Source organism: Thermobia domestica, chromosome 13 (assembly GCF_964235325.1).
Source record: "Thermobia domestica chromosome 13, izTheDome1.hap1.1, whole genome shotgun sequence".
NCBI classification, from domain to species: domain Eukaryota; kingdom Metazoa; phylum Arthropoda; class Insecta; order Zygentoma; family Lepismatidae; genus Thermobia; species Thermobia domestica.
In genome coordinates, this window is record NC_137466.1 from 198,293,087 (window position 1) to 198,319,903 (window position 26,817).

Below are 26,817 nucleotides of genomic sequence, written 5' to 3' on the forward strand. Positions count from 1 at the left end.
GTCACCCTGTACATCCCACGTTTATGCCGGCTAGGTTAAAGGAGACTGTGATGTTGAGGAATGAAAGTGGGAGGAAACAGGAGAACCCCGAGAAAACCCACGCGCACAGTGCTTGTCCACCACAAAGTTCTTAGCCCGAGCTGAGATCGAACCAAGGACCCCATACATCAGAGGTGAACGCTGTACCACTGAGCCACCGCGGCTCCCAGGATCATTTTTGAGAACATCCCAAAATCATATTTTTCAAGTTATCCCACTATTGAATGGGCAACGCTATGTTTATTTATTTTTTTAAATTTCAGCAACGCCGAACCTAAAAATATGACATCTTCCTCTTGAAAAACCTTATAGGTTGACTTACACAGCTTGTTCAAGAGACTTTTATACAGTACACTTACAATACGAATTGTTGAAAACTGTTTTCTTGCACTTATGGGCCAAGATAATTGAATTAAGCTAATAAATACACCAGACATATGATATTCTTGTTATATTTTTATTACCTTCGACTGAGTGATTTCACACAAAATGGAAGCAATTAAAATTATGTATATGTAGATCAAATAATTTTTTAATAATTTTTAGTAGATTACGCAAATTCACTTGTGTGTACTGACTTGATTCTTAACAATAAACACCACCACTGTTGATCAAATACTTAATCGTGACAGGGCATCTTACAGAGAAACAAAAATAATGTTACCCGCATGGCAATACCAAACATAAGACCAACCAACTTTATACTGATTTTACCGCACAGTAATTTCTGATCTTCCAAATGCCAAACATTTTTAGAATCATGTTCTAAGTTCTTGTTTGACCAAGAATGGAAAACAGTTACTTAACAAATTAGTAATCACAAACTCCTATGCCCTATTGTTTATGTATAACATTGCCAAATTTTAGGTGACCAGGATTACCACTGGGCTTCTTCCAAAACTTTCGGTCAAAAGAATGAATTGGAGGTTTGGTTAGGACTCCGTTAATCTATGAGAAGAACAACCTCTAAATTCTACAATAAATACATTACTCAGAATTTTAATAATTTAACGATCCTCTCCACTTTACTGGCATTCTCTCTCTTTTCTTCCACGAAAATTAAGCAATTGCTTATTTTATATACGAGAGGGAGTCCTAAAATAAGTTTCCCCAGGCGACTGTGGAGATGCAAGACCAAAAATAGCATGTGACATTATAGATCAGACGTATCTTTATTTTTCCACATAAGCATCACGTACATTGAGATATTTGTCATACAGATCTATAAACTCCGAAAACCCTCCCAGGAAAAATTCAGGGCTCTGCGTACGGAAGAAGCGTCAAACAGCTTCTATGACTTCAGTATTGCTTCGAAAGTGCCTGGCGCCGAGAGTCTTCTTTCAAAGCCGGAAACACATGGAAGTCACTGGGCACAAGATCAGGACTGTATGGCGGATGGGCAAGGCACTCCCACCCAAGAGTTGCAATATGGTTTTGCATTACCGTCGTTGAGTGTTGTCTCGCATTGTGATCCAACAACAGAACACCAGATGTGACTTCTATGAGACGGTTATGGATTTCTTCTCCCGGTACGCCACCTGCCCATTCCTAGCGGACAGCCGCTCGCACTTCTTCCTTTGACCACGACGTCAAAACGCGCCTTCTCTCCATAGCTGCCAGGCTCAGACAGAGATTTGTATCCGCTTTGCGCAGGTGCTGTGACGGCTCCATCTGCAGGATCGCGGGCGAACGATTCCCAGTTGTGTCTGGGTGTGTTGCATGTGCAAGCGCTGACTTGTCCCCCCCCCCTTTCTATTCGCTTTCCTGGGGAAACTTTTCGGACTCCCTCTCGTATAATATATTACACACAAAATAGTGTTTACCGTTAAGACTCAAACAACTTAGAATGTTTTTGCTTCTACTCACATCTAAGTAATCTAAAAAGGGTTATTTTTTTAAAAAGAAAGTCATCATTCCGAAATAATCCACTTAATGTTTATTTGGCATAAGCAAAAATTCAACTGTTTAGCCGTGTAATAGTCTTAGCTCCTCCCATACGAAAGGAAAAAGTCACAAACTTAAGGGCGGAATTAAGAAGATTGGAGTCATTCACAAAGAACTCATTACACACCATCATTAACTGAATTTTGCTATCTATAAATAAAGTAATGTATTATTTATTTTCTGTTTTCAACTTCACAGTAATGAAATTACACTATTGTATGCTGATCAGTTTTAAAAAATGCACAATTAAAACATGAATCTGACAGACTTTAAATTAACCTTCTAAATCAATACATAAGACTTTCGATATTTCATATGTCATAGTGACGTTTCAAAGCTATCTAACTGCTTTTATCAACAAAGGCATTCAACTCGGATGATGAAGGCAGTTAATAAAGTAAAACATGGATGGAATATCAGAAGTCTTATTTATTGAGTTACAAACATTTTCGTGAAAATTAGTGGAATATATAATGAATTACACAGTCTAACAAGCACTTCTACAAGAAATTATAATATATTGCGAATTGTTTCTATTAGGCCAATAAACCAACACACAATCTGTTCCTGTATACTTAATACATTATACTTCATCTTATTGTGAAACATAATGCAACGCCTCGTTGCAAAATTATGTCCTCTATCTGGCATTATTTGATAATCTAAAACATGATAAACCATTTCCTTTTAGTTGCATAGAATAAAAACAGTTGTGCGTGTTGTTGACGCTATCAGCCAACCACCTACCGATAAGGAATTCATTTTTGGTACATTCATTAGTCACAATTTATTATTGATCTATGGATTTTGTTTTCGGAACTGAACCTAATTTGTCAACTTAACAATCGATTTCATCTGACTAATTAAAAGAAATTATCAGTACTTAATTTATTGAAATATTTTTTTTTCCGTTCTGTCTTATAAACTAATTGAGATAGCATATACGTGAAGGCAAGAGTTTTTCGCAATGCGTGATAAAACGAAATACGTCATAATTACGTAATTATCAGTTTCTTGACGTCTTATTACATTCTGTGTATATTTTCATTGGTTTCCGTTGCGCGATAGAACACGAAATTTTAAAAATACGTTTTCATTAATTTAAAAACGCCAGTTTTCCGCTGATGGAACGGTAGAACGTGGCATGAAAGGTGCATTTTGGTTGATTCGGACACGGCTATAGATAACATGTTTCGCGATAGCTATCACCATTGCAGCTGGATGGGGAGGAGCAGTTTTAATTAGCTAGCCAATGGCAGACAGCATAAAACAGAAGGCAGGAAAACTTTCCTACTTGTAGCAAGATTAGTTACTGTTTTTCCTTCAGTTTCCTAACTTTCTATAAGTGAAATTTACAATATCAAGTGAAATATTCAGTGTAGTTTGTTTTTAGGTTATTAATGGTTTATTTCTGTAGTGATCTGTGAACAAAAGGAACAATTGTAAAAATGTTAGGGAATATCTTTTCCACAAGAGCTACAAAATGCGAAACTTTATTTGAAAAATGCGACAAAATGAGAAATTTTCAAATTCTTAGTGCGAGAAACTCGTGCCCCCAAATACATACGCCAAATATAGAGGTGCTTTGTACTCGTCTACTTGGGAATAGTTGCTTTCATGAATCCAAGTAGTACACACTTGACCAATTTGAGTATGGCTTTCGATTAACTTAATTGAGTTCAAAGGAAATTTAATTAAATTGGTACATTCAGTAGTATAGAAATTGCTGATACGGTGTAAAAGAGTACTTTGCTATTTCCATTAGCCCGTATTTAATAACTATGAAACAAACGGATGAATTTCAGTACAACTCACTCTAGAAACTGAATGTCATTGACTTTCCAATGTTCTTTTACATATTTTAATTAATTGATGAACTCATCAGGTTCTGAAATAGAAGAACACCTCTATTCCCTTGATACAGTACTCCCATGCATCGATTGATATATTTGCTCACATTATTAATCATAGTAGAATTCAAGAAACTAGAATACATCCTTTTCATAAATTAAAACTAGATATACAATATACACTTCCACACTTTTGGCTCTAAATGTCCTACTATTGAGATCACAACCTCAGCACACTTCTTTTCATTTAGTAATCAATTATGTACATAGGGAGGGGAAAAAAATAATACAATTCTAATATCAATTTTAAACACAAATTTACATCAGTTTCAGTACTGTCACGAATACTGTAAACATAGCGAGAAAATTGTTAAAACAAAACTCCCAAGTGATAAACACTATTCGTACCAGAACTAAAAACTTATACAATCTTAAATAAATAAAATAACTTTACAATAATAATAAAAACAATGCTTTTGTAGTTAGTTCAAAATAGAAATCTTACGCATACACGCATCTTTACACACATATATGTACATACATACATACAGATAGCATAACAGCTACTCTTGTCTTACACTCACGCGCACACACACACACATATATATATATATATATTTTCTTAGATAAGCGAAAAATTCAAACCTTTGAGGAAAACACCTTCATTTTGTAGATTCCGTTGTTGAGCAATACTATCACAGATTTTTTTTTCTGTTCACCATAACACGTTTTAAGGAAGTCACTTCATCTTATTATTCTCTACATTTATATATATATAATTTATTTTTATTTATTTATATATAAATAAATCACCGTCTATGTTCATTTCAACAGCTATTGAAACTGATGGTACAAGGACTCTTGCGTTGTTCTTTTAATTATTATTGTTGTTATTAGGCGTATCTTATTTCTTCTTACGGTCAGCAGTACATTTCGGACAAAACCACTTTCCTTTTGGCTTGGTAGTCAACCCAACGCACGCAAAATGGAACCACTCGATAGGACACTGCAATGGAACGGAACGAAACAAATATATTTAAAGATTATTTGGTCATATAAATATAGGAATCTTTGCAATCTTAGAAGCTATTTCACCCAATATAAAGTATACATAAAAGAATATCAATTTAAACTCTTTACATGAAGTGTAGTGTTCTAGCGCCAGTCACTTCCATTATTCCAAACATGCTGTTTAAAGTGTGGGAAGAACTTGTTTATCAGCTGGATGAGTGCCACATGGCAGTTGAAACCCAGAGATATTACTTAATTTTAAAAATCTCAATATTCTTTTCTGTACACCCTGTATGTGTTTTCAGGTTTAAAAAAAAAAAAAAAAAAAACTTATAAATAACCTCACCAAGCAGAAACAAGAATTAAGATGACGTATAATTTTAAAATTTGAATTGAAAAGAGCCGAAGATACGGCGGTTTTAAACAAGTTGATATTACAATTTATGAGCTCATATACGTTTTCGTGTTGCATAATGATTAACGCGGTTCCTACATTCGATTCTTACTAGAGGCATAACTTTCAGTGTTATCCTAGCATAGTAGGCCAATTGAGGAGCTACTGAATTAAGAAACAGTGAATCTCGGTCTAGAAAGACAAATATAAGAGCGTACTATCCTGTTGTATGTGCATTATTTGGCTGGTCACAATCCTTTTGAAGCTATAACACTAAGAGGTTCAGAACATATCGTGTATGAATAGACGATGTTGTAGAATTATTCTTTATATTTAAGGTCAAGAGTTGGCTGGTTTCGTGTACAACTGATTAGAAGGGGAACTACCAATCATCTTGTAAAAAATAGGTTTAGGTCTATTAGATTTCGATAGCCCGGTCGAAGTTCCAGCTCAGAACTGATCTATCTATATGCATAAAAATGAAAGTGACCTAATAACTCGAACTCCCCGACCGATGTTTATCAAATTTTCAACAAAGATGAGGTTCGGACCTGGGATGGTTTTTATCATTTTACTTTGACAGTGAAAATTAGGGGAGGGGGAGATATTTAAAAACGGTAAAAAAAAAAAAATTACCGATATTAGTGTCTAATCCATGGTTTTCGAGATCCGCTGAGATGCACAGCAACACTTTCGATGCCGTTTAAATCCAAATTTAGCGCCGCAACTTGGGGGAGGAGAAATATACAAAAATGGTAGAAAATGGCCGATATCAGAGCGTTTCAGTAATAGTAAAAAGTGACTGACTAATGGAACATACAACGAATTTTTCTTATTTTTACCCAGCGAACCGAGTAATTGACGCTAGTATGTACTAAAGAGGTACTCTGGCACAGTTCTGTTTAGCTCTACAATACATATTAATTAAGGTGTTACGTTAACGTATATTTTTCTGCAATGGACTCTCTAAGTAAATTAGAATTACTTATTAATTTTGAATGCAATACTTTGACAGCCCGCAAGCAAAATCCTTTTAAACCAGAATCTCTATTTTGGTGAATTAAACCAAAGTTTCATAAGAATATGTTATACTAAGAATCTCACAAATCATACATTTTTTTAGCTAGTAATTGTAAAATTATCAATTTCTTACATTTGCATCCGATTGGTACTTTTGATCAGTATACCATAAACTAGAACATATTTTAATTTTAGCATTTTTGATCTAAATCCATTTCTAATAAGAAGATTACAGTGGCCATGGCAGGAAAAACGTCAGAAGCTGAGTATTTTTATCAGGTAAAGAGGTCTCATTTTGCCACATCGTGTGGAGTATTTCACAACTAGTTACAAGACCAGTTCACAAACATGATAAAGGAACAACAACATGAGGGCGTTTTATAGTTACAGAAATCTGCCTAGTTAGGTGAAGTGATGAAGACGAACTTTTAGCCTATGAATACTAAGAAGGGAGTAACATTAAAAGCAAGAGACCAGTTATCGTATGTCTTATTAAATTGTTAGATTCTAGTATGTTTATAACTGAACTCCATGCTGACAATGTAAAAATCTTTGATATTACTAATTACAGCATACACAAGCTCAACAGCACATGCAAATATCCATTGATCAGGAATGATTTTTTTAAAATTTATTTATTTATTTATTTATTTATTTGACATTCAATATTCAAAACGAGCTTGGCCCATCGTGTTTAAAGTAAAACATTTCCTGGGTGTCTCACTATTTTGTACAAATAAAATTCCCTGACTTTCCCAGGTTTTCCACACCGACTAAGAACCCTTTCAACATTGTATTTTAGCCAAATATAGCACATTAATTAGCACTTAACATAGCATTTTTCTATTAGTGAACATTTAAAACAATAAATGATGCCGGAAATACTCAGATTAGGAAAGTTACTAAATAGTTTTGTACGTCTGTGAATAACGCAATCACTCTTATATACGTGTACAAACAAGTATTCTTTGACACAAATTTTGGTGTTTCATATTTCGCCGTTAATTCCCCTTTACCCGCCCTCCTGTGCACAGATGAAGCACAACAACGTGAATTTACTTTTTCATTTAGTGATTACGCTAAAAATGTATTCATATAAAGGAAATTCGAACACTGAACCAAATCCCGTGCCTTTGATTCTTTTCGCATTTGCATTGTTGCAATCTTGTGGTCACAAATTATACATTTAACGAGGAGATCAGTGAGCAGTAGGTCCAAATGGAGAGAATGTCACTCTCCTTTGACAAGTCCCTGCTATATGGTGACTTCTGCTGTAGTGGAACATTCATTTGAAATATTTTAATATATATCTTATATATAAAAGAGAACGTACAAAATCCTTTGTTACCTCATCACGCTAATACGGCTGAACCAATTTCTTTTATTTTTGGGGGGTTATTAGGATTTGGACCCTAGATGGTTTTTATCATATCACTTTAATTTTTAATTACCAGTGTCTTGAGATAATTGACCATTCAAGTGTCCATAACGTACAAATCCTTTGTTAGTTATTCATCATAGGTAAAAATAAACGTATTTATATGCAACCCGCATGACCATGGAACTCGGCGGGTTAACATAAATGACAGGCGATATAATGTTAACATTCTTCTATGGTTTTTATCATATCACTTGAAAGCGAAAACTTCCGGGGTGACCGCAGCGAAGCGGGGCGGGTTAACATAAATGACAGGCGATATAATGTTAACATTTAATGCAATCTTCTATGGTTTTTATCATATCACTTGAAAGCGAAAAAGTAAAAATTATCTAAGTAACAAAGTTTATTGCGTTCCGGGGTGACCGCAGCGAAGCGGGGTGAACGCTGCTAGTATATATATATATATAAAATATTCTTGCTGTAACATTTAATGACTGAATATTTTTCCATATAAATCTACCTGAAAATTTTGAAAATGCCCTGGCTTTTCCAGAATTTTCACGTTTTACCAGATTAGTAGACACCCAATTTTTCTAGCGTTATAATAACTAATTTTCTTCTCGAAAATGCACACGATAATCTATCCTCAAGCGTCGCATTTTGTTCAGCTTGACGTAAACTATTGACTGATATGTGTCTTATCTTTCGAGTTTTGACAATAGTAAAGTCAAACAAAAATTAAAAGTTTAAGATTTAATTTAGCATTAAAAAAATGTTATCTCCTCAAAACCTACGCATGAGGATTCACACTCAACCCACATCATTTTGTTCAGCTCGATAAGATTTATCGCCTGGTAGATGTCTCATTGTTGGACAAGTTTTTTTCATTAAAAGCTAATAAAATATTGTAAAATTTGAAGGATTGGAACAGATTAGAAACTTAAGTCTTCATCCCGGCGAAATTAAAATACCGCTAATTTTACAGTAATTATGTGATATCTTCAAATAGATAAAAGATAATTCAAATATGGAACAAGAGCGCCCTAGACAATATTATTTTGCGTGAGGTACCGTTATCACAAGTCACCTAGTGGCTTTCCGTTTTCAGCTGTTTAGAAACGCGAAAATAAATGCCGATTTTCAAAATGGCTCGAAATCGAAAGCAGATAAGTGGGTCATAATAACGGTTTCTCATGTAAAATAATATTGTCTAGGGCGCTCTTGTTCCACATTTCGATTACCTTTTATCTATTTGAAGATATCACATTATTACTGTAAAATTAGCGGTATTTTAATTTCGCCGGGATCAAGACTCTTAACACATTCCCAAATTAAACATTCGTACAATCATATGGCATATTTCTCATTCTCTTACATAAAATTTAATGTTGAAAGCTACAACCATTTTTCTTTTAATTAACGGAGGAAAAATATAAGCGTCTTAAGAGGCTGTTCGACGTAGAACAGTTGCCACTTAAGATCTATTGCAATTCCCTTGAACACAACACTTAATAACTGAGAAATGCAAAAATCCTATTTTAAATTACAGGGTCTCGTATAAAAATACAGTGGTATAGTTCTAGTGTTGTTTTATGAAGTACGCATAAAAATTAAAATAAAAACCTCTTGGACCACTGCATTTTTAAAATACCAAACGAACATTTCATAGATGGCAACTATATAGATTACTATTTTAACATTTCCATTAGTTGTAGATATTAGCGACGCAGAATTAAATTACCCACAGAACATCCGAAAAACCAACAGCTAAGACTTAGAAGTATATTTGGCATTATGAATGCAAATAAGCAGTTTTTTTTTTTCAGCGAAACGTTATTTGGAACCTCAAATAATTAAGTATAAGCATATGGGAAGCCACCGCTATAACATTCAGATTTAGTAATATGTGGAGGAGTATTTCATTAAGCTTTTGATAACCAGATATTGGACATAATCTTTACTTTCTTATTATTTAATCTAAATCAACGATAATGCTATACAGTGTGTTCGGATACCTGAAAACGCTGCGAAATGAATCACTATACGGAAACATGAACTATATCAACATGTGTGCACAAATGCGTCACTTCGGAGTTAAAGCACGGTGAAAATCGGTCACAAGGAACATTAAAAAAGCCATAACTCGTAAACAAATGTCGTATGAAGATCTGGGAAAAGAATATAATGTTATTTTGTGCCTAGTTTCCATTCAATGTTTCAGTGCATCTAGAATGTGTGCCAGTTCTCATTTCTTGATCTTTTATTTTTCGTTTCCAGAAGACCTCATGAATTTCTTCCTATGCTTCAAGACTAACCTGTCGGCGCCCCTATAATGTTAATAAAATCTTGGCTCGAAATAAGCATTATGTGTGTTTCTTTAATCTTGATCCTACATGTCATTCTCCAGTTATGACTGTATTTATCGTTTCGACCAATTTTCGGAAGATCACAGCTCCGATATGACGCACTGTGCACCCACGTTGGTTTTTATTTGTATGGGGAAGGGGAAGGGGAGATTCATTTTCCGAAGTTTCGTGGTGTTGTTTTTGAACAACCTGTATAATGTGAGGAAATAAAATATTTGGTTTAGGGAGAAAAATACTTATATTCATTATCTGAATAATACATAAAAAAAGTGTAAGAAGTAACCCATATTGACACTTAAGAGAAAGTAATTTATGTATATGCATAAATAACACCCTAGTACCCTCACCAAACATACACTATCTTATGACAGACTTCTTAGTTCTGAAATTTTAACCTGAGATTTTTATACAGAATGAAATGAACGACCTGATCTCAATGTTTGTAGATAAGTGTACAACTTCCCAATAGTATATCTCCAATACGAACGATCTGATGGATATACATAAACGACATATTATATACAAGCGTTTTATGTCTTTCGCTACGAAGACCATCAAAAGCTTTATTTCTTCCTGCTTACAAGCGAATTTGAGAATTCTATGTCTATTCTTTAAGAATTTATACAACAAGCGCATTTAACAGGAACGCTACGACTAGAAAATCCGTAGCAATAAATGATAGAGAAGCATTTTTTTTTTTTTTTTTTTTTTTTTTTTATGGCACACATGCTGCACAGAAAATAAAACTATTTACACTGAGGAAAAACTTACAGGTCAGAACAGAAGCAAGGTGAAGTACACATGCACATGAACAACTGCTAATGCTTCTTCTGGAAGATGGCTGAACATCTTGGACAATACCACTTTCCCTTTGGTATAGCCGTGAGGCCCATGCAGCCGAAATGGAACCATTCTATAGGACACTACGATAGCAAACACGGAATAATAGTTGATGCGAGCCCCAATAAGATTTTACTGTATATCATTTTGTTTTGAAGTTACAAACATGATGTTACAATATCCATTTATTAAAAAAACTGAAAGTTACACTTTCATAATTTATCAGGCAATTATGGTTGCTGGTACTTAAAAAAATGAATAAGAAAAGCAAGTTGAAGAATTCGGAATTTCATCACATGCTACGCAGAAATGTCATAAATGTGCAACACTGTAATTTTTAAGTGCAAGGGAACAAAAAAAAAGTTCTATTACAGAAAAGCCCAACTATCATGCTTAGAATAAAGTCTTAAGTTGCCAAAAATAAAGCTTACACAACTAATATAAGAATAAGTGAAACTTACAAATCTGCAGGATATACTTTTAAATCTGAAAGGTATAAACTGAAAAACGCTTTGGTTGACACAAGCATGAGAAAACGTACACGAGTCTGGACAAACTGTTTGAGTTCTTGCTTTGCAATTGAAATCGTGAGATCCATGTTGTGGCTAGTCATTCAGAGTTCTCCTAGCGTTTCTCCTGTCCTACTAGAAGAATGCTGATGTCATACCTTTAAACAGTTGGTCTGGCTTGCTTCATTTCGTTATTTCTTCCCTACTGTCTATTGTATATAATGTGTCTAGCATAAAATGGCTTGACGACAGAATATGAAACGTCCTTAAATGAGAAGCTGCAAAACTAATGTCATCATGCGAAACTGATCTGAGCTAACTTACTAATCATCATCTTTCGTGGAAGTAATCCAACAGTGATCAACATTTCAGTTGAGGAAATTTTAACTGCGTGAAGGAAGCTTTCAATATCTCTCTTTCTAAAGTTGACCACTTGCTTTTTAAAGAAATATCTCAACAAAAGAAATTTGCCCAAAGCCACTCTTAATTCTTCCTCAAATATCTTTCAGTGTTATACAATCAAACATTACATTCTTACATTGCGTGATTGCTATAAATAAAATTTGGTATGAAATTTTCAATGTTACAGAAACGAATATGATGGGTCATTGCATTTCAAAGACACGATTGATCATAGGTATCTTTATTCACAAACCTTCGGGAAAACGCGAAACGTGCAGAATTAGGCTTTAAAAAACACTAATTTTAAAGTTACAAGAGGATACCGGAACAGAAGGAGTGGTTTTCTTAGCACGACTGTGCATCGAAAGCATTGCAACCGACACTATCCGAATTACATACTACACTACCACGTCTGCGATTCCATCATGGACAGGAAATGAATCATTGGAAGAGCGCATACTGGCGCGTGGGGTCCTTAGTTTGATCCCAGCTCCCGCCAAATGGGTTTTGTGGTGGACAAACACTGTGTGCGATGGTTTTACCGAGGTTCTCTCGTTCCCTCCCACTTTAATCGTTCCATCATCTATCTCATCAGTCTTTTCGGTGCACAATCGAGGAACGTTAAAATAAAAATTAGCCAGACTGTCAATACCGAGTTCTATTGCCAGATTTTAACGTTTCTTAGAAAGGTCACTCCGCAAAAGTGATAGTATTTGTGGCGCATTAAAAAACTGAATGCTGCATGGTGACATACATCTTGTTAGCCAGGTCTCCTGCCACGTGGCAGAAAACTTTTATCTTACTTTTGCATCCATCCTACTCATCACATGTGGCTCTTCCTGAAGATGAAAATGCAGCTTAAGTGTCGCCGCTTTGACACCACTCAGAGATCCAATACAAATTGCAAATGCCAGAAATGCTTTTAAAGGAAGACTTCAAGGACGCATTTCAATCTGTATTACTATGAATGTGGTAATATATAAACGAAGATGAACAAAGTATTTTCTTGTAAACAAAACTCGCCTGACTTTTTTTTATACTTCCTTTGTATATTCTTAGATATTATCTTCACTTATTTTTGTATTTCATCATGATAAAAAATAAATTGAAAGATTTTAAATTTAGAGCAAGAGTTCAGAGAGTTTAAGATGATGTAAGTTTTCTTTAAAAAAAAAAAAAAAAAAAAAAAAAAAAAAAAAAAAAAAAGTGTCTGTTACTTGATTTTCAGCATGCGAAGATATGAACATCTTACAAAAAATGTGGAGTGTATCAACAGAACTGTGCCATGTACGGTCTAAAGATCTCTTACTTCCTAAGATACATACGATTCAGTGACGTATTCTTTTAAAGTGTGGATAGATCCTCACTTTATATAAAACTTTACCTATTACTTTTACATGTACACCCGAAGCATCAGACGTACAAACAAAAACTATTGATATCTACAACATAGTTCAAGAATTCTCACATGCAACTATGTTATGTCAAGTCTACAAAGTTACCATATAACGTGAACTTTCTCTGAACCTCTTGCGAAACCTGTCTTTTCCATCTTATATAATGTTAGATCTGCTGGTTGAAATTCCCTTCTTTATTAAACCGCACACAAACGATCAGCATGTTTATTCAGGTTATTTCTGTAAATTGCCAGCGAATAGTGGAATAAAGAATTACAACACAGAAAACCTGGTTGTGTCGTTGGTAGCTCAATTGGAAGCATGTAGATCTCGCTAATCTCCAACTTTGTGTTGTTCCAGTAATATTAAATCAGAGTAGAAGCTTATAAGAGACAGGTCTCTATGTGATTTTTCTTGCAAAATAACAAAAAACTAATATCAAAATATGAGATTTCCGGCTGTCAAGTCCGTCGAAAATACTATAACACGAAGTGGCCAATGTCTTGGAAATATTGCTGATTACTCTTAATTTAACTCCTGTTGCAAAAAGTTACACTTTAGATTCTACAGATAACTTCACGTTCTACAGGATAGTATCAATTACAGAATGTGAAAATTATAGCCATTCCAAGGAAACTTTTTACGCCATTTTATATTTTTCAAAACATTTACAAGAGAAAAGGAAAATTAAAATTTGGATATTAGCACAAAATTCCAAAACTTGAGAGAAAGTTGTACAAAAGAGAAAGGTTTAGCATTCCTTTCCAGTACAGAGACTATACGAAGCGCAGACTTCCAGTTTAAGGCGGAATCTGAACCACCATAATGCGTTAAGTTCTCTATAACTGGGAACCGAACCACACCCACCACATGCATACGCGCTAGCCACAAGACTAGGGTAAATAAGAAAAGTATCTTATGATTCTAATTTGTAGAACTTTTTAAGTTCTGTGCTGATATGCTATTACAGATTTGTTCTGCATTTTGTTTCACATTTATTTTGGCAAAGTAAAATTATGTAGTTTTTTCCATTCCTGAAATGACTTAACAGCATTCACTCTCCTATATAATTCTACAGTGACCAATATGTTCGAAAAATTAGATATCTATAGATCAATCATTTATGATGTTTCAGTGATGAGAATTGAAATTTCAGCGTGATAACACGGCTCAGAACGCAGATCGCTTTATTTTGTATTACTGCAATTTAAGTACTAAATATGTTAAAAGATTTTACGCTTTACTCAATATCGGGATTCAGGGATCACGGAGGTGTATGTGTAAAATGTATATTACAAATAACATTAAATCAAGACCAGCTGAACCTGCGCTATTTACACGGCGCAAAGTTCTAGCATGAGGATGAGCCTCCTTCTCACTATATTTGTGCAAGTTTCTTTATGGACACAAGTAAAGGACAGGAAGACTCTCAAAGGGAGTGAATTGCTATAGACAAACATGTACATGTAGTATTTTGATACCGATATATAGTACGTGGGGTGAGTTTGTGGCAAACTTGGATAGGTAATAGATGATGACAAATGCAAATATTTTTTTATTTTATAATTCTATATTCGAGTACGCCTCATTGTGGGTCCACAAGCTTTCGAAGTTGCCACCTTGCAATGGGTTTTGTCATTCAGATTAAAGCAAAGTGCCTGAAATGTCCATCAACAAGCTATACCTACCTCCTCTACTGGTTCTTTCACAAGGATATCAAGCTAATGGCAACCTTAAACTAATAGGGTCAAAACGACGCCTAAAATGTGGAACAGAAAAATAAAGACAAGTATTTTTGAAAATCTGAATGAGAACTGGCAAATCTACACAAAATTTGGAAGTGACAAGCGAAAACGGCACGTTTCTAGGACTTGTAGTTTCGAGATCTCATTGTCGAAAGAATTGCCCTGATCATTGTCCGCCACCGGTAAGAGTTCGCCAGTAATATTTTGTTTTAGACACATAAATGTATGGATTTCTTTTTGTATTGTTTTGCATATACGCGGCGCGGACATATACATATCTATAAAACAAAGGCGACAGAAATGCAATATATTGTTTGTGTATGAAATTTCATACGCATGGCGGTCTACGTGTTAAGCACGATAGTTTTCAGAATGAACAGAAGTGCTACCAGTAACTCTATCTGGAAAAACACTTCTAACAAGTCACTACTCCTGCAAATGATGAAGGTTGATTTGCTGGTTGAGTGAATTTCCTGTAGTGATCTTATAGGGGTGCCTGAATCCGTATGATAAACGGATTCTCAAAATAGACAATTTTTAAAAGGAGCGCTTAAATAAGAGTAAATACGTTATTTGATCTTAAAAAGAAGCAAAAAGGGCAACGAAAACCCATAGCAACAATGATGTATATTATTTTAGAACTATGAGAAATCTGCATTTGGAATGCTACGCAAATATACGATAGGAAAATTAATCACGATCTTTCGTTTAACGTCCCACGATGAGGCCTAAGACGAAGGTTAAATTTAAGTAAATGGGGAACAACACGCCAAACAATATAATGGAAATAATTGAAAGAACCTCGCGAAAACTTACGGACAAGATACATTCCATCACAAACTGACATGGTTTGGAAGCGATCCAGGAATCGCACCGCAGGTAAGCGCTCTAAAACTGGGCTAGCGTTATCACCCCTTCCCTTCAAAGGATAAACTACAAAATAACTGTCTAAAATAAACAACACTACATTAAAACTAGAAAACAAGTCCATACCCATACGGCAGCTCGACTACTTACGTCAGGATTGTCACACCCTATCATTTCGCCGTACGAAACTTGGTGACACAAACAATAGGTAGGCTCATTGGGATCGACAGGCATATCGAGCACATCGGAAGGATGAGTGATGACTCCTGGAAGTAAAGATGCCAACGCTGATTCCGTGGTCGCCGTGCCTTTCTTCTGTTTCTTTCTCGCCACTTTCGACACTTCCTCTTCTGACGACATTGTTCCTCGTTTCTTCTTCTCTTTCTCTTTGATCTTCTTTCGACCTTCTGGAAAGCGAGGGGAAAATATCAGTAAAGAGTGATTTCTTTTTAACTCAACATCATAACTAGAAAAACTAACACAGGGCACCATTGTTGACCATCCATTAAAAGACGGAACATTTCTACAATCCCTAAATGCATATTTTGGGCATTAATGCTTTTCTTCTCGCTCTTAAGTTTTAACGTTGGAAAAGGTGTTAGTGAAAGTAAATCTTAACAAAGTGCTGGAATAGATTCTTCTACATATATTTCTTCCATAAATTAAAGAAAAAGTACGAGGGAGGTTCAATAATTATTGTCCCCGGTATATTTAAAATAATTGAGCTGGGATGGCTGATGGGGGATATTGTAGCCTAATGTCTTAGATGCCTATATGCTAAATTTTAGAACCATAGCTGCTATATTAATATTCTTTTTTGTCGTTTCAGGTGTGAGAGGAGGCACCTAGCTTGAAAATTGGAGAAACCCGAACAACGAGCTGTTATCAAACACCTCCAGAAAAAGGGGTTAAGCCCAAAGGAGATTCATGAGGACATGATCAGTGTGTTGAGTGATGGGGTTCCTTCCTACCAGGTGGTTGGTGCCGCGACTTCCGTTGCGGCAGGGAAAGCTGTCAACAGGCCCCTGGTGCTGGTCCTCCAACAACAGCATGCACCCCAGAAAACATTAATGCTGGGCAAGCTGTGCATGATACGATTATAGCAGACAGACGAATCACGGTGCAACAGTTAGCAGACATCATGCACATCATCTCTGTACGCTCAGTGGAAACCATTGTGCATGAACACTTGGGATTCAGAAAGATGTCAGTGCGATAGGTACCCAAAATGTTATCTCGTGAAAATCAGAAAGACAGAGTTCGATGTTCAAGGGCTGGTTTGGAGGTTATGGGGGCAGACCTGAAACAGTTCTGTGATAGATTTGTGACAGTGGATGAAACGTGATTCCACCATGATCCCGAGTTCAAACGACAAAGCATGGAGTGGCGGCACAGCAGTTCGCCTCCCCCATGCAAGTTCAAGGTGCAAGCATCAGCACACAAGGTTATGGCCACGATTTTTTGGGATGCGAAGGGTGTGCTCCTTATTGACTACCTGGAGGTTGGACACACTATCACGGGGGCCTATTATGCAGCTCAAATAATTAAGTTACGCGAAGCAATCAAGGAAAAACGGCGCGGGATATTGCAGCAAACAGTGCTGTTCCACCAAGATAAAGCTCTAGCCCACAAAAGCCATCTTATTGGTGCCGCAATCAATGCTGTTGGTTTTGATGTGTTGCCTATCCTCCCTACTCACCCGATCTCGCCTCTATGACTTTCGTTTGTTCCCAAAGTTGAAGGAGCACCTCAAGGGGAAGAAGTTTCACTCAAATGCAGCTGTTATTGAAGCTGTGCAGGAATGGCTCACGGCTCAGCCAGAGACTTTCTTTGGAGATAGCATAGTGGCTTTACAGCATAGGTGGAAGAAGTGCATTACTATGAAAGGAGACTTTTTGGAAAAATAATACTGCTTATAGGTCAGGGACAATAATTATTGAACCACCCTCGCATTTAGTTTAATAAAATGCTGTACCATGGTGATTTATTTTTACAGAAAACGTAAAGTTCCAAACCTGTATACAAAATTTCATTATTCACACATTTATCTCATAATGCTTATGAACTACCTTATCTAAACTATACACGTTTGAAGGAAACAGGAAAATTACTTTAAAAAACAACAACGCAGGACTTACTTTTCTGAGATGATGTCTCCTCTTGTGTTCTAGAGTTTGTAAGAGCTTTATCTTGAATTTCTGCCTCGAATCTCGCCAAGTCAGAGTCGAGCCTTCTTATATGTTTATCCACCTACAAAAAAATTAGATGTATGCAATAGGAGAGAAATAGAATACTAAGACAGAAATACTAAAAAGGGGTAAGAAACGAATGACTTTAATTTCACGTTATAGAACTACTAACTTCCCCCTCATGCTTATAAGGTTAGCGTACGTGCCTTTGGCTTGGGAGATCAGCGCTTAATTCCCAGTGAACTTCACATTAAGCTGTACGTCAATGTCACATACAGTCTAGATACTGAATGAGATATTAAAACTCCTGTAGATTTCCAAGTTACGTGGATCCAATATAGAAACCAAAGTCGCAGTCCCTCTACATCGCTTTCAACATACGAGTGGAGACGGAAATTATAGTTGAGATGCTGATTCACATAACATGTAACGTTAGCAAATGTCCTCACGTGTTACTGTAGGCAATATTTTGCTTTCCTCCTCTTGCGTTTTCCATACAGAATTCGTTCAAACTCGATGTATTGAACGAAATTCCAACACCTTAATGAAATCCTCCCCCTCCCTAGTTTTTCTTTTCTTCTACATCAAACATCAAAAGAAAATGAAACACGTGTTATTGGATTTTAAATGGAAAATTCCAATAAACTTCATGTGTCTTACTCTTAGGAGAGTCCAAAATATGGACATCTGATTGTAACAATTGCAAACCCCATCACCTTCAACGTCGAATTTCCGAAAACTCTTTCTTAGTGGTACTGTGTCACAAATTAGAAGTAAAATTACTTTTCAGTCAGCTATAACTCCTAGGAAATATAAACCTGGCTGTAAGTCAGAGTTGAAAACAACGTATTTAGATTGGAATATTTTGTGCACAACACTTTCTAGTACAACTTTTTTTTTCTTTTCTTGAAATTTAAAAATATTACCAGTAGCTATAAATGACAGGAAATGTTTCCATACTCATTCACGCATTGTTTAAGGCAAATAATAAAATGCAGAGCAAAACCTAATAATCTTGATTTTTGAACTTGAGAGCTCAATGTGATTTATAACTTATTTGCTTCTTCATCGAAAGCAACTACTTCAATTTCAAAACAAGAAAAATAAAGAAGTACGAAATAAATAAATTTTAAAAACCCTGTCACAAGCTAGTTGGCAACTCAGGTATCCCTGTGGTCGTCATCCTCTTAATCACAGAATGTAAGTCCCTAATGAAAGTAGACATGCGCAGTGAAAATGTAACTTAAAAAAAAAAAATCCGGGTTTCTAGTGAAACTCCAAGCTTTTCAGGTCAGTAGACACTCTGGAATCCTACATTCTGTTACTGAAATGAAAGCAATAGCTTGAATAGCTGGCGCCGCAACAATTAAGTCACTGTCAAGCATTGTGTCAAGAGGGAAAGCTCTTGACGTTTCAGCACACTTTTCAGCTCCAGGAACCGTACAGAGAACATCTCTCTAACAAAGAGACTAAGTCTATTAGATTAAAAAAAAAAAAAAAAAATCTTACTTTATGCTGTGTAAGATCTTAATTATTTAGATATTTCGTTTGTCCAATACCCTGGGAACTTTGTCGGGGCTTCAGCTTCTTTTATACAGATAAGAATGATTTTCCTACATCATCTTATTAGCTTCCCTCTTCTTTTAAACTTGTACCAGAAATTCTTCCACAATATACTTCCGAGAGAACATTTCAAATATTGATAACAGGTATTACTGGTATGTTTATTTTATGGTATGGTTATTTTAAATTTTTCTCACATAGAATTTTGAATACAAATTTAAAAGACGGAAACTAATAATATACACCAATATTGTTCCTACTTGTAAAAAGAACCAAAAGCGACGGCAATGCCTGTAGAGCATTACACGGATGAAATATCTCAACGATCAAGATATAACGCAGCATGAAGTAACAAGTTTTTACCTAATTTCTTACTAGTATAAGCTGCGTAAAAATAAAACCAGTAACAAGCAAGTTCAGCTTTTTTAACTACTGATAATGTCAACTACCAATATACGAGCAGATTTTTCGTTTTTAAAAATTGCTTTAAATCCGAAATCCTTGTACTGATGATTTCAGAGGTGAGCAAGGAAAGACTTCCCCACACACCGGATATTTCTCTCTTCATCTAGGATAGTAATCTCAAACAGAAATTCCTTACGAACATATTTACTAGAGAATAATAATGAGTTCGTTACGTTAATACCTACCAATTCATATGTTTGGATTGCTAGTTGCACTTTATCATCGCCATATTCTTTAGCCTTATTAAATAACTTCTGTATATGATCCATTTGATCCTTCTTTTTCTCTGGACTCATATTTTTTACATTGTGAAGATATTCATCTGCAAGGCGGTCGATAGTTTTCATAAGAACTTGGGCTCTTGCATCCAAATCTCTCATCAGAGTAAAATTCCGTTGCAGTTCTATCGGGAGATGTTCTAAGCCTGAAATGTACATAAACTTGTGATTAATACATACAGAGGTGAATTTACATTAATTTATCCCAGATACTAAAATTACCGTCTCAGGATTTTCCCTGAAAAGTACAGTAATTGGAAAAGAACATCGGTATCGTACCGAAGGCATTCATGTGTAAAGGTAACCAAGGAAGTTCCGTCGCTTTCTGTGGAGGTCTGTATTCAATTAGGCCTCACATTGTGAATTGAATGCGAATGGAGATGAGGCGAAGATCACTTATTGGTGTGGATATATCCAACATACTAGCTACTTGTGGCAGTTCAGTTACACCGTGAACTTGCGTAAGGACAAAGTGAACATTGGACCTCCATAGAGCGTCATAAGGGCGCGTATGCTCTATGAGTTCAAACTGGGCTCAAACGCTGCTGCAGAGGGGCGGAAATATGACAGGCCTTTGGTGAGGGTGTCGCAGACAGTGTAGCGGTGGTTTAACAAGTTTAAGAAAAGTGACAAAACATTCGAAGACGCGCCGCGTGCCGGAAGACTAACACATGTACAAAATGAAAATTTTCCGGCAGTAATTGAAGCAAACAGTGGCCAGTCATGTGAGGAACTGGGACTACAATTCAGTGAGAGTCGAGAAACTATTCGGCAGCATCTCCATCAATTGGCAGGCACTACAACTTGGGTCGATGGGTCCCACATGATTTGACTCCGGGCCAGAGGGCAACGCGAGCAGACACCTGTGCTTCTTTGCTGTCTCGTCTGAGGAAGGAGACATTTCTGGACAGGGTGTTGATATATGATGGGAAGTGGGTTCTGTACGAAGCTCCATGGCACTGTCATCATTGGTTAACATTCCATGAACCGGTTCCAAACAGCGGAAACCAACACTGCACCAAAAGAAGGTTCTGTGTGTTTGGGAGATTGCTCGCGGCATCGGGAACTGCTACCAGCTAGTCAGAGCATAAATGAAACTGTGTACTGTCAGCAGTTAAGTCGTACTTAAGACAAACTCAAAACTATGGAACCAACACTTCTGAATCGTAAAGGGGTCCTCTTGTTACAGGACAATGCTAAATCCCACGTCGCTAAGATGACGCAGGATACCATTCTACGACTTGGATGGGAAACACTATTGCATCTGCCATACTCCCCGGAAATTGCACCATCCGATTATCACCTGTCCCATTCCTTGGACAATCACCTTAGAGGACGCCAAATTTAGAGCTGGCGACCAATGTTCAGTAGGCATGGTTTCTGCCTAAGCTCACAGGACTGAAAGATTTACAGTGAAAACTACATTACGAGATTCCCAAATTTACTTCCAATTGCAAAATTTTGTGCAGTTTTACCTGTGAGTACTGCTTCATGTGAAAGAGGCTTCAGCAGTCTCCACAGAGTTAAGACTGCCTACAGGATTTCTCTGATAACTGACATACTGGATGATTTGCTGACAATTTCTGTCGATGGCCCTTCACTTAAGGACTTTGATCTGAAAACTACAATCAACAACTGGTACTTCAGTGCAGAAAAAGAGCGTTACACAAACATGAAGTTTTAAGGTAAGATATTTTTTAATATGTATATGAATTATCCAATTCAAAACTGATTATCCTGAATCTAATTATCTGACTTAGAAATTTTATGCCCTGATGTAAACTCTTTGTCAAATCAAAGGCCCTGAGGGGGGAGGGCTGGGGGAGGAGAGACCTTTCATGTGTACGTGACAGACAGTAGCGATCGTCATTTTTGGATTGGCGAGTGCATCAGACTTTGAAATTTTGCACCCTGTCTTGACCCATACAAAAAATATTTAATCTCCTAAACAAGTGCGATGACAGAGATGTGTGAAACTTTTCTTATAGATTCAGAATGCAAAACAAAAATTTCTATAGTGAAAAATGAAATGAAATTCCTAGTTTTAACCCATGTTTACGCACCGAGGCTAAGGGAGACGGTGAAGTTGATAACGAATTAAATTGCTGAATGAAGTGAAGGAAACGGAAGAAACACAAGAAAACCTACGCATATCGTGTTGATCCACCACAAACCCTACTTAACATGAGCTGGAATCGAACCAAAAGACCCACGCACAGAGGTAATCATTCTACTCCTAAGCTACCGTGTCCCAAGCATCGTAGTGCACTATTATTTCCTTTCAATAAATTTGTTCTTAATGCAACCACATTCTTACTCAGTAGTTATTTTGTGTTTGTGTGGCATTTGATTTAACGTACATCCGTTACAGCATTCACAATATTCGTTACTAGAAATTTAGTGTATTTCTATCAGCAGCTTACTTCTTTTCGTTAGCTCTTCACTCCTCCTAGGGAGCGGGAGTTCACACAGGTTTGGAACCACTCATCTATTTCATCTACGAATAGATGGCGACTGAGTGATAAGTTACAAGGTGTCCACTTTTCTGAGCCTGCTCATAATCTCAAAGGCACAATAATGGTTTAGATTTCACTTCAAATAGTCCTTTTCGTCGTATACAACATCACTGCGGACAAAGAACGTAAATTCAATTCAATTAATTATCAAAGAAGCGAGGGATTTACGCAGGACAAAACGATTGATGGAGGAGGAATCAAAAGCGATTCAAGGTCGTACTGGAAATAATGCAAAAAAAAAAAAAAAAAAAAAAAAAAAAAAAAAAAAACACCGATGCTTAGGCAATGAACATGAGAGGACAGATTAAAAACTTTTACTAGGTTTTGCAGGAACGGCCATATTGGGAATAAAGAAGCAAAAGTTTTGAAATTGGAGGGTGAACAGAATAGTTCCAAACTTATGTGAACATTCGTAGTCCATGAATGAACGATGAAGAACGTTTCCTGAGATTTACATTTATTTCGTCCGAAATGTTATGTATTTATTTAATACAACCTTAAAACACGTGGAAAGCGATCGCATATAGGTAACTGAAATATATTCCGTACTCAAGTTGGGTACAGAAATCATTAACAGACAAAGAAACAATTTTTTCGCTGAAAAAATGGCCGCAGTATGAACAAACAAAATTTGTCAGAGAAGCTCAGGAGGGCTACACTAGGATTCTGAACTATCTTGAAAAAATGGTTCGACTTAAGTGAAGATTCATTCCTAAGCTCACTTCTCAATTAAATTTTGAAGAGACCCTTAAAATGAAAAACATAATGAAATTTATCGATCATTTGAAATTAAATAAGAAATGGAGATTTTTTTTTTTAATACGTGCACTGAATGACGTTTTGCCATTCATTAAGGAATCATCAAACTCACACATTTTGAACATGTGCCAGAGCTTTTCTAAGCGATGCAAAGCCAATAATTTGCTGGAAGTTGTTCCACATGGCTTAGTAGTGCTAAGGTCCAATGCGTTTGTAGAGCAGATTTTCAATGTGATGCTAAATACTTGGAATAACGAAAGAAACTGAATGAAAGTGGAAATATTGAAATGTGAATTATTTGTGCACTTGAACTACCGTAGCATTTGCTGAATTTGCTAAAATTTCTCAAACCTGACAGTGAGCAAGACCTTCTTAAAGGTGTGAAGTCAGAAAAGAAATAATCTTTTACAACTTAGAACTGCGGTAGAAAAGAAACTAGCAGCTCACAGCAGTGGCTCGATTCGCATTATGAACGGTGGGTTTTGTGTGAAATAAATGCTCATTTCCTACAGCAGATATCAGATATATATGTCTTGTGTGCGTAATGTGAAAATGAAATAAAATCTTTGAGTTTTACGTCCCACGATTATGCCGGCTAGGCTAAAGGAGACGGTGATGATGAGAAATGAATGAAATGGTGGAATGAAGAAACTGGGAGGAAACGGGAGAACCACGAGGAAACCACGCACACGTTTGTCCACCACAAAGTTCAGTTGCCGGGGGCTGGAATCGAACCCGGGACCCCACGCACCAAAGGTGAACGCTCTACCACTGAACCACCGCGGCCCCTGTATACGTAAAGTGTTGTGCGTAACAACAGAAATGTGAAAACAATTTAATTATAACTTTTAGAGAATCAATCTTACTAGTGAATATGGAAGGTTGGATTATAACAAAATATGTCCATAATTAGTTGAGGTTTACTAAATATTTAAAAATAACAAGAGCGTGGGGTTAAGGGGGCATAAAATAAAGTTTTTTTTCTGCTTCTATAAAGTTTTGGTAATGTCACTCATGTTGGTTTTACGATTTACGATTTAATAAGAACAATGCATTTATGAGATGCCTGGTTATGGCTCTTGGCTACGGTTAAATTAGCAACCTTTAAGCACACAGGACATCGTAAATGGTCAAAACAAACACATTTTCAGGAGTAGGCGAGTAACATCTGTAAAAATTCCCCTGTCTGTCAAAGATACACATGGCTTGATACTCATACTGAATTAAACTAACTATGCATTAAGAATATCTTAATTATAACGGAATGCTGTGGAGTTTCTAGTTACAATCTCTTCTGGGTTAATCTTTTGAGTATATAAATGCTATAAAGTTATCAAGTTTTGAAGTGACTATTGTCTACGTCACGAACAGCACTGAAGACCTGAGATCTAATATGGTCAGTACGGCTATGACATTTAAGTTACAATATTGGAACTTTTAGACTAAATAATATAATTTATTGGATACACAAATAGCGTTTATATGTTATCCGATTTTAGAGAAAAATTATAATCATGAAACGTGATCTCCTCGTAGCACTAAATGCACCCTTACTGCCTCAGTGTTTCCTAATGGGAAAAAAATAAAGTTGCAATAATGGGTGTAGCATCACCTTAGGAGGACTGAGAATAAAAAGCGAACCAACTTAAAAATACAAATCAACTTGGGCTAGGTGGCAACGAAAAAACACGAGTGGCAGCGAGGGGATGCATTCGTAGGGACCAAGGCGCGTCAGCGATACTGGGTACACGTAAACTACATGACAACATAACTACCTACTTTCCAGTGGAATATTCACCAATTCTTCCTTATTTCACGTGTCACTTTACAGCAGTACCATGTTAAGCCATCAACTGATTCACTTCTCTTTGTCAATGTTATACGCTCATTGCATTTTTGACGTATTGTATCTCGCTAAATTATTATCTTGCAAAAATTTACTAGCTTTCTTCCTATCTACAACCTAGGAATTTCTTGAAATCCTAATATTTTATCGGATGGCACTTAGTATCTCCAACAAATCCATCGACAATTCCGGAGCCGTTACTGTGATCTTTATTGAACCGTTGTAAACGACCGTTTATCCGTATACCCACCATCCCTGACGCGCCTGCTCCAAATGAATGCTCCCGTCGCTACCTCTTGGACAGTTATCCTGCTACGCTCCTACTCAGTCAGTGAGACAGTATTCGTACTTTTCAGTGGGCACCTAACACAAGTTGGTTCGTGTTTTATGCATTACAATTTTTTTTATACACGTCCATTCTGTGTTTACACTCAGCATAATTACAAAGAGCGAACCGTAATCACTACCAAGTGAGTTAGAGTGAATACCAACTGATCTGGGGTAGAAACTAAATAATACCGTTTTATTCTTTGCCGTGTCAGGTACTCCAAATTACCGTTTTAATTTTCTTCGATATTTGAACACATCAGCCAATTCTGCCCTTTTCTATGACACTGGACATTTACTCGCGTTTACGTTTACTAGTACATTTTTATGTGCATACAAGTGAAGATATACTCACGTTTTACGCATATTACAGATAAGATCTACATACATTCAGACCTTACGTTTCTCTTTAGAAACCATACTTCCTGTTCCTTCCATAAATTTTATACAACTGTGCCCCCATAAACTAAAACAGCACCGAGATTCTCATCAAAGTCAAAATACGTTTTCTTGGTTTTACACAAGCCATGACATTTAGCTTTCTCATAAATCTCCCCATCCTTAAATTAGTAAATATTAACTCGTAACTCGTATTTGAAACTTAAATGCACCGATTTCAATAGTCAAATTCTCAGGAAATATTATGAACTATTTTACTTATAAGATTAGTGTTATTCTGATGCTGGGTATGTAATTTTTGAATATTCGGCTGATTGAAATATTGAAAATATCCTATAGTGTTCATATTGCTTATAATTAGAAAAAATAATTCAGAATGAAGGGAACACACATAACTGAACAATTACTTATTAGAATCGTAACATATATGATTTGGCTAGGAATATAGTAATTCAGGAATATTTATTACTGAAGTAGACAAAACGACAGGGGGAAAAAAATACTATGTCCGTTACGTTCAATACTCTGCCATTCAAGCTGGTACTTACTGTCAAGATAATGTTCCAAGTATAATGCCGTGGTCATATTGTAGTTGATCGGAGCTGCACTTTAAATGAAATTAAACTTATTGCTTAGAAATGCATAAAATACAATATATTTCACTAGATACAGCTTACGAGTACTTCCAGAAAATTCACTTCCTCACTCCC

The 26,817-nt window shown here is 36.2% G+C and overlaps 1 protein-coding gene across 2 annotated transcripts; it reads right to left on the reverse strand.

Moving 5' to 3' along the window:
• Positions 1–1,952: 1,952 nt before the first annotated feature.
• Positions 1,953–26,793, reverse strand: Ing5 (inhibitor of growth protein 5). 2 transcript variants are annotated; one of them, XM_081737202.1, is made up of 6 exons: positions 26,656–26,793; positions 20,168–20,406; positions 17,904–18,015; positions 15,916–16,172; positions 10,777–10,928; positions 1,953–4,839 (listed from the first exon to the last, which is right to left on the reverse strand). In XM_081737202.1, the coding sequence occupies exons 1-5, from the start codon at positions 26,690–26,692 to the stop codon at positions 10,824–10,826; spliced, it is 750 nt and encodes a 249-aa protein (XP_081593328.1). In that variant the 5' UTR covers positions 26,693–26,793; the 3' UTR covers positions 1,953–4,839; positions 10,777–10,823. The 2 variants fall into 2 exon arrangements, with proteins under 2 accessions (XP_081593328.1, XP_081593329.1); XM_081737203.1 differs by lacking the exon at positions 10,777–10,928.
• Between the last annotated feature and the right edge of the window lie 24 nt (positions 26,794–26,817).

Coding starts and splice junctions, on each gene's coding strand:
- Ing5 (XM_081737202.1), bottom strand. CDS start 26,692: ATGACCACGGCATTATACTTGGAACATTATCTTGACA. Junction 20,407..26,655: donor CTTGGAACATTATCTTGACA/GTAAGTACCAGC, acceptor TGTACATTTCAG/GCTTAGAACATCTCCCGATA. Junction 16,173..17,903: donor GGAGACATCATCTCAGAAAA/GTAAGTCCTGCG, acceptor CTCGCTTTCCAG/AAGGTCGAAAGAAGATCAAA.